This window comes from Arachis ipaensis, chromosome B9 (genome assembly GCF_059453495.1).
Source record: "Arachis ipaensis isolate K30076 ecotype BB chromosome B9, ASM5945349v1, whole genome shotgun sequence".
In the NCBI taxonomy this organism is placed as follows: Eukaryota; Viridiplantae; Streptophyta; class Magnoliopsida; order Fabales; family Fabaceae; genus Arachis; species Arachis ipaensis.
In genome coordinates this window covers 158,546,494-158,560,321 of record NC_142444.1, presented here as the reverse complement: position 1 = coordinate 158,560,321, position 13,828 = coordinate 158,546,494, and the positions used below count along the sequence as shown (strand labels likewise).

The 13,828-nt window shown below is 34.6% G+C and overlaps 3 protein-coding genes across 3 annotated transcripts; all 3 read left to right on the top strand.

Annotated features, from left to right (window-relative positions):
- Positions 1-414: 414 nt before the first annotated feature.
- Positions 415-3,581, top strand: LOC107616124 (cysteine-rich receptor-like protein kinase 10). The gene is made up of 7 exons (XM_021111188.2): positions 415-1,402; positions 1,667-1,801; positions 1,901-2,022; positions 2,119-2,329; positions 2,487-2,724; positions 2,881-3,031; positions 3,129-3,581. The coding sequence occupies exons 1-7, from the start codon at positions 622-624 to the stop codon at positions 3,456-3,458; spliced, it is 1,968 nt and encodes a 655-aa protein (XP_020966847.1). The 5' UTR covers positions 415-621; the 3' UTR covers positions 3,459-3,581.
- A 2,801-nt stretch (positions 3,582-6,382) lies between these two features.
- On the top strand, positions 6,383-9,491 carry LOC110266448 (cysteine-rich receptor-like protein kinase 29). The gene is made up of 7 exons (XM_021111187.2): positions 6,383-7,320; positions 7,560-7,691; positions 7,936-8,063; positions 8,180-8,390; positions 8,500-8,737; positions 8,846-8,996; positions 9,093-9,491. The coding sequence occupies exons 1-7, from the start codon at positions 6,483-6,485 to the stop codon at positions 9,363-9,365; spliced, it is 1,971 nt and encodes a 656-aa protein (XP_020966846.1). The 5' UTR covers positions 6,383-6,482; the 3' UTR covers positions 9,366-9,491.
- A 1,341-nt stretch (positions 9,492-10,832) lies between these two features.
- LOC110266447 (cysteine-rich receptor-like protein kinase 26) lies at positions 10,833-13,828 on the top strand. The gene is made up of 7 exons (XM_021111179.2): positions 10,833-11,798; positions 11,891-12,022; positions 12,166-12,326; positions 12,443-12,653; positions 12,772-13,009; positions 13,111-13,261; positions 13,351-13,828. The coding sequence occupies exons 1-7, from the start codon at positions 10,982-10,984 to the stop codon at positions 13,696-13,698; spliced, it is 2,058 nt and encodes a 685-aa protein (XP_020966838.1). The 5' UTR covers positions 10,833-10,981; the 3' UTR covers positions 13,699-13,828.

Genomic DNA, 13,828 nt, shown 5'->3' with positions numbered 1-13,828 from the left:
AAAATTAAAAAATTGAATTAAATATATTAAATTTTAAAAATTTTCGTCTGGTAATCTTAATATATATTTATTAACTAATGATTTTTTTAGAAATATAGTATATTTATTAATTTTATTTTATATCTAAAAATAAAAGATGTATAAAAAAGTGCACTATAAAATAGTGTCAATAACATAATTTTTAATTTGTGAGAATTAAGAAGATTAAGCAAAAGCCATTATGAATTCTCAATCCTTTTAGGTTTTAGCCATCAAACTTGACTTTTTGGAACTTATTGGTCCCCTTTCAACTTGTCTTAAGTCCCTTCTCCTGGGTCCAGTTTCACTTACCCTCGCCTTGAATCTGATTGTCAACGTCACTGAGACCCAGATTCATTCATAGTATAACAAAAGCATAGCTAAAAAGTTGACCCCAACAAGAAATATATATAAAAAAAATAATATAACTTGTACCCCTATTCTTTCTTTATTTTCTTCATTCTCCCCTGTTCTGTCTAACCAGTTTTCGTTGCAGGGAAGCTCCATAGCATCTCCCTCACCGCAATTTAATTCAAATCTTCAAAACCAGTCACTACACAAACAAAAATAATTGGACTGATCCTGAGAGCGGAGAACAAAGAGATGAGAACTTGGAAATCCTCTGAAACAAACTTGATAGTACTTGTGGCTTCGGTGTTCGTGTTTATGAGCTTTGAAAGTGAAGCAGCTCCAACATTCACCTCTAATTTCTGCACAGATGGATCCTATTACCTACCTAATTCTTCGTATTCCTCCAATTTAAATCTCTTCTTATCTTCCCTCATCTCCAACGCTTCTCTCCACCACGGTTTCTACCGCACCACCGTCAACCAGGGTGAGATCAAGGGCTACTTCCTCTGCCGCCCTGACGTCACCTCTACCCTCTGCAGCGACTGTGTAACCACCGCAGCAAAAGAGATAAGGAAGCTATGCACCAACCAAACAGAGTCCATAATCTGGTACGACGAGTGCATGCTACGCTACACCAACCTCTCCTTCTTGAACAACATAGTCCCCGGAATGAACCTTTACAACGAGAAAAACATCTCTGACTCCGAGCTCCAACAGTTCAACGATTTGGTGGCAACGACGCTGAATGAAATTGCTAAGCAAGCTTCAAACTCTGCCTCGGGTGATTACAAGTTTGCTACCAAAGAAGCTGCCATCGGAGGGTCGCAGAAGCTCTACACGATGGCGCAGTGCGTTCCTGACATGTCCTCTTATGACTGCAACATGTGTTTCCAAAGTGGCATCGCTTCCATTCCAACTGGCAAACAAGGCGCACGATCTCTGCTCCCAATTTGCAATCTCAGATACGAGCTGAACCCATTTTACAACGAATCGTGGTCGTCCACTCAACCAGTTCTTCCTCCATCTTCAAAAGGTATCTATTAGAATATCATAATTAGGGAACAAAATCAGGAAAATATCAAAGAGGATTAGAAAAAAAAAAACTCTTGTTATGGAATAATATCTTAATAAATTACATTGATTTTTTTTTAATCCTCTTTGATATTTTCCTGATTTTGTTCCCTAATTATGATATTCTAATAGTATTTACCTATCTATTCTACTTTATTGCCTTAGACCTGTTTCAAGGTCTAATGGCCTTGTTTTAGCTAGTTGTAAAGTTCATGACTTTGTGCAGGAGGAAAGAGTAATGCCACTTTAATTGCTGCCATTGTTGCCCCCATTGGTGTTGTTGCGGCACTTTTCATTCTCGGCTGCTGCATCCTTCGTTGGAGGTCAAGAAAGAAGTATAGTTCATTTGCCCGGGATTCAAGTAATCTCTTTTTTCTTTATGGTTGCACTGTTATTCCAGTTAATTGGTTTCGTTTATTCTGATTTGGTTACTCATGGAATTACTATCCCTGCTGTGTAGTTCGGGAGGATCTTACAGATGTCGAGTCGTTGCAGTTTGATTTCGCTACAATCGAAGCTGCAACCGGCTGTTTCTCAGATGAGAACAAGATTGGTCAAGGCGGATTTGGTGTGGTTTATAAGGTTAGGGACTTGTTTATGCAAAAATGTAGAGACATGTTTTCTGTGCTAAGTTAAGTACTACATTTGATTTGACTAATTTCATGTTTGGTTTTTCAGGGTGTTCTCCCTGAAGGACAGGAGATAGCAGTGAAGAGGCTTTCATTGACATCCTTGCAGGGTGCAGTAGAGTTCAGGAATGAAGCTACTCTTGTGGCCAAGCTTCAACACAGAAACTTAGTGAGGCTCTTGGGATATTGCTTGGAGGGGCGTGAGAAGTTGCTTGTCTATGAATACATACCAAACAAAAGCCTTGATTACTTTCTATTCGGTTTGTACCTTTTCAACCCTTCAATTACTTGAGATAATAGTGTTTACATGGAACAATGATGTTGGAAGGGGTTGATTGATGCATTTTTATTCTGTGATAGGTACTAACCCTGCTATTATTGCTAATTTGGATATTTTTCATTTGGCGAAATTTGCAGATCCTGTAAAGCAAAGAGAGTTAGATTGGTCAAGACGCTACAAGATTATAACTGGCATTGCCAGAGGAATTCTTTATCTACATGAAGATTCTCAACTTAGGATTATACACCGTGATCTCAAAGCTAGTAATGTTCTATTAGATGAGAACATGAACCCAAAGATTTCAGATTTTGGTATGGCAAAAATTTTCGAGGCAGATCAAACTCAAGTGAATACAGGACGAATTGTTGGGACATAGTAAGTCTGAGAATTTTCTAATTTATCCGACTTAATCCATAGACTGTTAGTGTCGTAATTGGATTTTGTGAAAGAATACAAAAAAGAAGAATGCTAGAAATTTATCTTCTTTGTTCTTAAATATTTTTAACATTGATATGATAATGTTGTTTTCAGTGGTTATATGTCTCCAGAATATGCAATGCGTGGACAGTTCTCGGTGAAATCTGATATCTTCAGCTTTGGTGTATTAGTTTTGGAGATTGTTAGTGGCAAGAAGAACACTGAATTTTATCAAACACATCTTGCTGATGACCTCTTAAGCTATGTGAGTATTTGACAAGTGTAGATGATTCATAACTCAGCTACAAATGCCAGAGGATTATGAGATTCTGAGCTTAAATACTAACATTGTATTATAACAGGCTTGGAAAAATTGGACACAGAACACGCCTCTGGAGCTGTTGGATCCAACACTGAGAGGCTCTTATTCAAGAAATGAAGTCATCAGATGCATCCATATTGGTTTATTATGTGTTCAGGAAAGTCCTTCAGCGCGGCCTTCAATGGCGAATATTTTGCTCATGCTTAACAGTTATTCAGTGACCTTATCGCTACCGCGACAACCAGCTTCTTTCCTGCATGGAAGAAAACCAAACAGGCTACAAGATGGGCTTGATTCTGATCAGTCTACCACCTCTTCAATTCCTTGGTCTAACAATGAAGTTTCCATCACTCAACTAGTCCCTCGGTAAAGGATTGATTTTATGAGTTCCTCAACCCAAACCAGTTGTAAATATTGATACCTGAAATGAATTCTGGTTGTAAATATTATGAATGAAATTTTTAGTTACAGCTTGACAAAGCGTTCTGAGGAAGATTCTCTAGTCTGCCTCTGGCAGCAAAAGTATACAAATTAAAACCATAACAATAAATATTACAGAAGATTTTTTGCCTTTGCTGCTTTAACTCTTCTAGCTGTCAATATTAAATGACTTTTTACCATGCTAATATGAAAATATTGTGGTAGTAACTAGTAAGCCTGTTAAAAATAAATAAAACAAATTTGTGAGCAATGGTTGGCGATTAAAGGATCAAATCAACGAAGGGATTTCCAAAGATTGTCATCTACCGGTCTCTATCACCCACTTTTTTTGGTATTATTATTTCAGTGATTTAATTGTCGTTGAAATGAAGATGGATTGAATTAGTCAACTGGAGCTTATTCATATCATATTTTGATGTTGCCTTTTAAGTTTGCTAACTATTAAATATGAAAGGATTGGAAAACTAGGCCACGTTTCACGATTCCAAGAGTTGGACTTGCATTCTATGTATTGAAATAAACATTAGCATTGCATGCAAAAAGATATGAGATAGCAGAACAATTCTTGTGATCTGGCAATCAAGCTTCTTGAAAGTGTTTACGTGGTCAATGCCAATCTTTCCTTTGCGGTTTACACGGTTTGCATTTTGGTCAACTTTGTAAGTGGAAAATACCCCACGGCATTGTGTGGATGGACTTTTAGTCTTTTAGGTAGCGTTTGGTAAAGAGATAGAGATGGAAAGACTGAGACTAAGAGACAGAAACTAAAAGACAGGAATTGAAATAAATCTTAATATTCTGTTTGGTGCAAAATGAAAGACAGGAATTGAAATAAGAATGAAACTCTAATTTAATTTGCACAAAGGGTAAAATTGGAATTAATTAATTGAAATGAAAGTATTTTAGGTATAAAATGTTATTAAAGTTTCAGTCTCCATCTCTAAAAATTTTAGTTCCCTGCAGGGACGGACCCAGTAGTAAAGAAGAGGGGGCACTTGCCCCCACAGTGTTTTAATTTTTTTTTTAAAATATAGTTATATATAATATGCCCCCACTTCAAATTTTAAATGACCCCACTATAAATAAATTAAACTCAATTAGCTAAAGTTTCAAATTCATTTTTTTTATTTCTCTATCATTTTAATTATTATTTAACCTAATCAAATTTAATTCTTGTGTCGTCACTCCTTTATTCCCTTAAACCCTCTTTTTATTTTTATATTTTCAACTTTTTTTTCTATTCCTTATCTAGTGGTCATCTTCTCTTCATCAAAAAATAAATTTTAAATTTTTTATGTTTTTTATATAGTTCTCCACTATGAAGTACGGACACTTCGCTGAGTTGCCGTGTCCGCGTGTCAGACACATTTCGGACACGACACTCACCGACACTCGTCCGACACGCGTATCTGCTGTGTCCAACCGTGTCTTAATAAAAAATAAAAAATTCTTCTCCAGACCTGCTCCAGACACACCTGAACACGCCTAAATACCGTCACGTGTCAGCGTGTCCAGTCTTATTCTTAACATATATTCTTAAAATAAATTTAGATATAATATATTATTATTTATTAAAATAAAAAAATATTTTAAATACTTGATATAATTAAAATAAGACATTAAAAATAATTAAAAATTTTAATTTATATTTTAATATCAATAGAATATCAAAATATCATTACGATTTATCTAAAAACTACTTTATATTTTATATGTATACGTGTCCCCGTGTCGTATCCCGTGTCCGTGTCAGTGTCCGTGCATCATAGGTTCTCCATGACCCTATGTATATTTCAATTTAATTGTTTCTCTTTTTTGATATTTTCAATTGCAAATTTTAATTCAAACAAGTGTAGTTTAAGTATTAATCTAATATTTTATTTTCTTCGTGACTTTATATATTTTATTTTATTTTCGATTTATTCATTTTTATTACCTATTTCTTATCTTTTGTTCTATTATATGTACCTATATTGCGTATAAAATTTTAAAATAAATTGATTAATTTACTAATTTAGAATATATTTTTTATTTTTAGAAATAGTAATAGAAAAATATTTTAATTACAATACATAATTAAACCGATGTATAAAATCTTTCATCTAACATTATATAAAAATTAAATTAAAAAATATAACAAATTTAATTATTTTAAAAAGAAAGAAAGAAAAAATTGTGAATTATGCTTTTGTTATTTTATATAAACATACTTTTCATATACAGATTTAAATTTTTTAGTATTTATATATAATTCTAGTTTCAAATTATAAATATTAGTGTATTATTAAGCGCTAATATACTAATTAATTTAGTCTTTTATTATTAAATGTGTATAAAAAATTAGTTAGGATAATAAGGTATTTATAATTTAATTAAAATATTTTAAGTTCAAGTTTTAGAAATAAAAAATATTTTTTTATAAATTATATATAATGAATAGTATTTTAAGAATGAAAGTGTTCACTAACTCTTTAATTTTTATATCTCTATATAATTAATAATATTTAACAAAATTTATTTTAGTATATATATTTTTTGCCCCCACTCTTAAAATTTTCTGGGTCCGTCACTGGTTCCTGTGTCTCTACTTTTTGGAGGTACTGAAATACTGAAATTTTAGAGACAGAGACAGAAATTTTAGTACCAATCTCTGAACTAACAAACACGATACTGAGTCTCAGTCTCTCAGTCTCTGTCTCAATACCTCAAAACAAACGCTATACTTCGGTGAATATTTCATGTTAAGGTATAAATCAGTAATATTCTCTAAAAGTCTAGGATTTTTATATACATATTTTAAACCATAGTTTGGACTTTTGCAACACTAAAACAAGCATGCAAGATTCCGCGGAAGATTGTTTCAAAGAACCTCTTAACTTGTAACAATCTTCTATTACTTAATGTCCACAATGTTACAAAATAGAGACTAGATAATAATAATTCTTAAATTGCAATGGCTATGGCTATGGCACCTTCAAGTTCAAGAGTGATTTCTCTACTTCTTTGTCTTCTTCTTACGCTTATTTCTCATACTACAGCTCAGCCAAGCTTCCTGTACCATTTTTGCATGAATGATAAAGGAAACTACACAGAAAACAGTGCCTACCACACCAACCTCAACACTCTTTTGTCCACTTTGTCTTCAAATACAGAAGTTGATTATGGCTTCTACAACTTCTCTCAGGGACAAGGCTCTGACAAAGTTAATGCAATTGGGATGTGTAGAGGAGATGTTAAGCCGGAATCTTGCCGCAGTTGTCTCAATGATTCCAGAGTCCTTCTGATGCATCGTTGTCCGAATCAGAAGGAGGCTATAGGTTGGTATGACAACTGCATGTTGCGCTATTCGAACCGGTCCATATTTGACACCATGGAACCTGACCCTACCTACCTTCTGTGGGTTGGAATCAATGCAACTGATACGAATCAATTCATTCAAGTGCTTAGGAACTTGCTGGAAAGCCTTAGAACAAATGCTTCATCAGGTGATTCCCTTAAAAAGTATGCTGCAGGAAGCGCGGCCGGACCAAGCTTCCAGACTATATTTGCTCTTCTGCAATGCACACCTGATTTATCAGAGCAAGAATGTGATGATTGCTTGGTCCAGGCCATCTCAAATATTAATGATCGTTGTTATGGCTTGACAAAGTGCAGAATTGGAAAACCAAGCTGCAATCTTAGATTTGATACTTCACCTTTCTATGACTCTACAGCTGATACTTCTCCGCCTTCGCCATCAAAAGAATCTCCTCCTCCTCCAGTCACCAATACTAATGCCACTTCTACCAAAGGTACCTCTTATGTGCTTAAACTGAACTAGTCAAAGCATCAAACAAGCCCCATCCAAGTTGGTTTGGCTGTTCAAATTTTTGTTATACTTTTTGTTGGTTCATTTCTTTTTCAATTTGGTGAAGGAAAACATAAATGGAGTTGCTAAACTTCAACCTGTGGTAAAGGGCTTTTAGTTTCCAATTTTCAGGTTAGTGTTGAGCATCATAGTCAGCCCTTAACATGATTTTGATATCTGCAGGAAAGAGCAACTCAACAGGTATTGTCATTGCAGTGGTAGTGCCGATTTTCGTCGTTTTAGTACTGCTCATCTCTGTTTGCATCTTCATAAGAGCAAGGAAGCGCAAGAGAAGTTTTCACAATCACAATGACAGTAAGACAATCTTTGTTTTCTTATGATTCCTTATTTAGAATCAAGACAAAATTTCACTTAAAATTCAGTAGTTTCTCTACAGCTAACAATAACATAAGCTATTGGCTACCCAACAAAGAAGGGGGGGAGGGGGGTGAAATTTATCATTAGCCATAATGTTTCACTAATTTGCTCCTGCAAATCTTAAGTCTTCCTTTCAAGAAATGAGATTGGTTATGCACTTATACTCTTTTTCCATGTGCAGCTGAAGTTAACAATGAAATTGAACCTATTGAGTCATTGCAATTCAACTTTGACACCATCAGAACGGCTACTAATAACTTTTCAGAAGAAAATAAGCTAGGACGAGGAGGATTTGGACCTGTTTACAAGGTAAGAATATACAGTGTTTTCTTTCATTTAAATGTAAATTATAAACTAATCTTGAAAAGTGCCACTCACAGAATGTTAGCACCAAAATTACATGTACCTGACTAATATATTTTCAGGGTAAGCTTTCTAATGGAAGAGAAATTGCAGTCAAAAGGCTGTCAATGAATTCAGGACAAGGAGACACAGAATTTAAGAATGAAGTTCTGTTAGTGGCCAAGCTTCAGCACCGCAATTTAGTTAGGCTACTTGGTTTTTGCTTGGAAAGAAAAGAAAGATTACTGGTTTATGAGTTTGTTCCTAATAAAAGTCTTGATTACTTCATATTTGGTAAGTTAGAACTTTTCTTCATTGGATTCTACCTTGGTGACATTTCAGTTCTCTTGAATGGTCAAGTACTTAATTGTGCATATGCATATACCTTGGGTTCGATTTGCAGATCCAATCAAACGTGCTCATCTGGATTGGGAAAAGCGATACAAAATCATTGGAGGCATTGCTAAAGGCCTTCTTTATCTTCACGAGGATTCGCGTCTGCGTATTATTCATCGTGACCTTAAAGCAAGTAACATCCTTTTAGACGAAGAAATGAATCCGAAAATATCAGATTTTGGCATGGCAAGATTGTTTCTTGTGGATCAAACTCAAGGAAACACAAATAGAGTTGTTGGAACATAGTAAGTTCTATAATATCTAAGGTTATTTTGTTTTGTTCAGTACTTAGAAACATAAATAGAATCTAGTATTTTTTTTTCCTAATTGAAGTTAAACATATTGGAATGTAGTGGATACATGGCACCTGAGTATATAATGCAAGGACAATTCTCTGTGAAATCAGATGTCTTTAGTTTTGGCGTAATGGTTCTAGAGATAGTAAGTGGCCAGAAAAATAGTGGCTTCCACAAGGGAGAGGATGTGGAGGACCTAATAAGCTTTGTAAGTAGTCTCTTCCTTCTTCTCACAATTTTCATTTTTTAGTACCAGTTGAGGTGAAATTGCTGATACTAAAAGAGTGAATATTAATCCTTGCAGGCATGGAAAAATTGGAGGGACGGAACAGCATCAAACATAATAGATCACACAATGAATAATGGTTCAAGAAATGAAATACTGAGATGTATCCACATTGGTTTACTGTGTGTTCAGGAAAATTTAGCTGATAGACCAAACATGGCTTCTATTGTGCTCATGCTTAACAGCCATTCTCTCACTCTTCCAGTGCCATCAAAGCCTCCATTTCTTGTGGACAGCAGAGGTTTATCAACTATTCCATCATGGGAGTATAGTTCAAGGGAAACTGATTGAAGCACAGAAGAAACAAATTGTATATGCTAATGAATTTAGTGATTAAGGTGACATTCTAGTGCACTTTATGCATTGATTTTTGTACATGAAGTGTGACAAGTGCCATTCTTATTATTCAATTTACAAGTATGCAGTGGGGGAGCTTAGTTGAGACAAGGGGGGGGCCATGGCCCCCCAAACTTTTGTTAAAAAAATTAGTAGTACTTTTTCAAAAAATTAAAAATATTTCAGTTGGCTCAAATACTTTATTATGACTTAAAATACCAAAGTTCAATCTTCATCTCTATTCAATAAATAATACTCCCTCTACCTTTGAGTTCAAATATAAAAAAATTAGGTATTTTTTATTTATGTAATTTGATATTATTTTATATTTTACTGTTTATTTAATTTAATTTTTTATATGATAAAAAATATTAGAATATTCAATAAGTATTGATATTATTGTATTTGTATAAATTGATAAAAAAATTCAATAAATATTATAGATTTTAATATTTGTTTTTCTAACTTCTTTTTTACATGATTTACAGGATATATATTTAAATTTTTATATAAAATAATCGTGAAAAACTAAAGAATTGATACAATTTTTTAAGAGAAAGGCTAATATTCAAGAAGGAGAACATATAACTTTTATAATATCAACACTTGTAGATAGTTTTTCTACTTTAATAAATCATGAAGAAAGTGAGATATAACCTTCAAAAGTTTAAAGAGTTGCATCTGATAAGTTTGACCTTAATTTTTTGGAACGAGACCTTAAAAACGGCTTTAAATTTGGCAATATCACCCAAATCAGAGAAATGAAGTTAGACAAACTTATCTTCAATGGGTTCATATCAAAAGCATCTTAACAATTATCTTCTATCTGGCCCCAAAATTTTGTTTCAAGATCCGCCACTGCAAGTATGTATGAAGTTTAACTTCCAAAAACAAATTGATTGTTGCCACAGATTGCTAAGGCTCTTAACAAGTTGTAATCCTACATACACTGCAATTAACCTCAAGAGTAAACAGAGATTAATTCGGATTATCTGTCGGAAAATATAAATCATCCATAATCTTTCACCGCTTATAATTAAAAAGAAGAAAACCAAAGGTACCAAGTTGCATTTAAAAACAAGAAAGAAATGACTAGGAATGGAATAAATTTAGAAAGGTGGGTTTACTTTGACAAAGAGAGGAGTAGTTGTGTCCTCAATGATCAACCAACCATTATGCACTCCTGTCGTATTCATCTACTTTACTCATTAAGAATATTCAAAGTCCACATCACTTAAACAAGTTAAACCGTGAAATACGGTTCTCATTTTATTTTATTTTTTAGTTTCTAAAGGAAGATTTGGTCATACCCTCTTTTTTCAAAGAAGCTTCTTATTTATATATACACAAAATAAAAATGAAAATTATAAGCTCCAAAATTTAATGTTCATATTCATAGCTTACTACTTACCAACGTGTTGAACTAGTGCAAGAAAATTCATTGTTTAATAAGTCTGTTAACTACATATATATATATACAAGAAATGGAGAAAACTTGAATCACTTCCCCAGCACCAAATAAAAGCACTCTTCCACAGTCATCACCTTAAATTGAAGCAAAAACCATAGGCATGGCACTTTCCAGAATGCTATTATTTCTTTGTATCCTTGTCATACTCTTACCTCAACCCAAAGCGCAGCCAAACTTTCTATACTCCTTCTGTATGAATGACAATGGCAATTACACTGCTAATAGTACCTACAGCAGCAACCTTAACACCCTTTTGTCCAACCTTTCTTCCAACAAAAACATTGATTATGGCTTTTACAACTTCTCTTATGGCAAAGACAACGACAGAGTCAACGCAATAGGGCTATGCAGAGGAGATGTGAAGCAAAATGATTGCCTTAGCTGCCTCAATGATTCAAGAGTCCTACTCACAAGTCTCTGTCCAAATCAAAAGGAAGCAATTGGGTGGTATGACAAGTGCATGCTTCGCTACTCAAACCAATCATCAATATTTAACAGAATGGAAACTTATCCTAGTTTCTTCATGAGGAACAGTGGAAATGCAACAGATGTTGATGAGTTCAACAAAGTGCTGGATACCCTTCTAAATGATCTAATAAGCAATGCTTCATCTGGGAACTCGAAGCGAAAATTCGCTGCATCAAGTGCAAAAGGACCAGGCTTCCAAACAGTCTATGGTCTTGTGCAGTGTACACCTGATTTGTCTCAGCAAGACTGCTATGCTTGTTTGATTCAGGCTATCACAGGAATCCCACAGTGTTGTGATAGCAAGAAAGGTGGTAGAATTTTGGAACCTAGCTGTAACTTCAGGTATGAGATATACCCCTTCTATGACCTTGCAAATGTTCCACCTCCACCAGCACCAGCACCAGATTCTGCTACTCATCCCTCATCTACTGATATGGATTCAACACAAGGTATGTAATTAGATACCATATCATGCTTAAAAGTTGATAATGGCAATGAACTAGTACTTGAAAAACCAGAATTATTTTCTGTTTTTTTGCAGGAAAGAGCAGCAACACATCACGAAATGTAGTAATAGCAATAGTTGTGCCAATTACTGCTTTGGTTATATTGATCATCCTTATTTGCATCTATTTAAGAAGGAGGAGGATGCGGTCGCCAACACAAGTTGAAGGTAAACTGTAGGAGAAAAACAATTTCTTGGATATCATCAACTTCATTCATGTGTTTCAAAGAACAAGAAGCGATGACTTTTGTGAAAACAGATAACATTGATAATAAGAAGACAATCTAAATGAACTTTAATTCCATTTGCAGCACGCACTGATCATAACATACCACCAATTAAAGCTGAAGACAGTGATGAATTTAGATCATCTGAGACATTGCAGTTGGACTTTGCCACCATCATGGCCGCTACCAACAACTTTTCTGATGAGAATAAGTTAGGACAAGGTGGATTTGGACCTGTTTACAAGGTAAAATACAACAATCCTACATCGAAATATTCGTCATATCCACGTTGATGTAGCCTTGAATAGATATTGACATATTGTAGACTCTAAATTACTTTCATCAAACTCAAATTTTCCAGGGAAGGCTCTCCAATGGGCAGGAGGTTGCAGTCAAAAGATTGTCCATAAATTCTTTGCAGGGAGATTTAGAGTTTAAGAATGAAGTGATGTTAGTGGCCAAGCTTCAGCACCGAAACTTGGTTAGGATACTTGGCTGTTGTTTGGAAAGAAGAGAAAGGTTACTGATTTATGAATATGTTCCCAATAAAAGCCTTGATTTCTTCATATTTGGTAAGTTCACAACTTTTGCTTGCTTGCTTGGACTGTATATCTATTAGTTCATTTTTTCTGCATAGTGCATAAACATTCTGAATAGTCTAAAAGATTATATATTGGCTTTGGTTTGCAGACCAAATCAAACGCGCACAATTGGATTGGAAAAGAAGGTACAAAATCATAGGAGGCATTGCTCGAGGTTTACTTTACCTTCACGAGGATTCCCGTTTGAGAATCATTCATCGTGATCTCAAAGCAAGCAACATTCTCTTAGATACAGAAATGAACCCAAAAATATCAGATTTCGGCTTAGCAAGACTATTTGCCGTGGATCAAACTCAAGGCAAAACAAGTAGAATCGTTGGAACTTAGTAAGTATAAGAAGTTAAGAACATGTCAGTACTAGTTAATTGTACCAATCAATGTTTTTACCATCTAAAGCTAATTGAGTTATGCTCATGTTGGCACACAGTGGATACATGGCGCCTGAATATGCATTTCGTGGACAATTTTCAACAAAATCCGACGTTTATAGTTTTGGTGTACTAGTTCTTGAGATTGTAAGCGGCCAGAAGAACAGTAGTGTTCGTCGAGGGGAGAATGCAGAGGACATAGTGAGCTTTGTAAGTAAAGCTTCTTTCCATTACCTATCATCCAAGTTTAAATTTGCAAAGTTGAAAAGATTAAATCAAGATTGAGCTTGACTTTGCAGGCATGGAGAAGCTGGAGAGAAGGGACAGCATCAAACATTGTTGATCCGACAATTACTGATGGATCAAGAAATGAAATAATGAGATGTATCCACATTGGCTTGCTTTGTGTTCAGGAAAATGTAGCTGACAGACCAACCATGGCTTCGGTTATAATCATGCTTAACAGCCACTCTGTTACTCTTCCATTGCCTTCACAACCTGGTCTTTTGATTCATAATAATAGAAGTTTATCAGACATCCATTCAGAAGAGTACAATTCGGAGACAAGAGGTTCAACTGAATCAGGTAACCAATCTGTTCAAGCATCGGAGAATGAAGATTCCATTACTGAGCCATTTCCCCGCTAGACGTGAAACATGTTTTGGATTGTACTGAGAATAAACTTGATCAAGATTCTCTTGTTCAATACTTGTAGTCATTCAGTTAAGTTGTATAAAGAAGATTAAAGAGAAGAGTATGAAAAAGAATGTTGAAAAC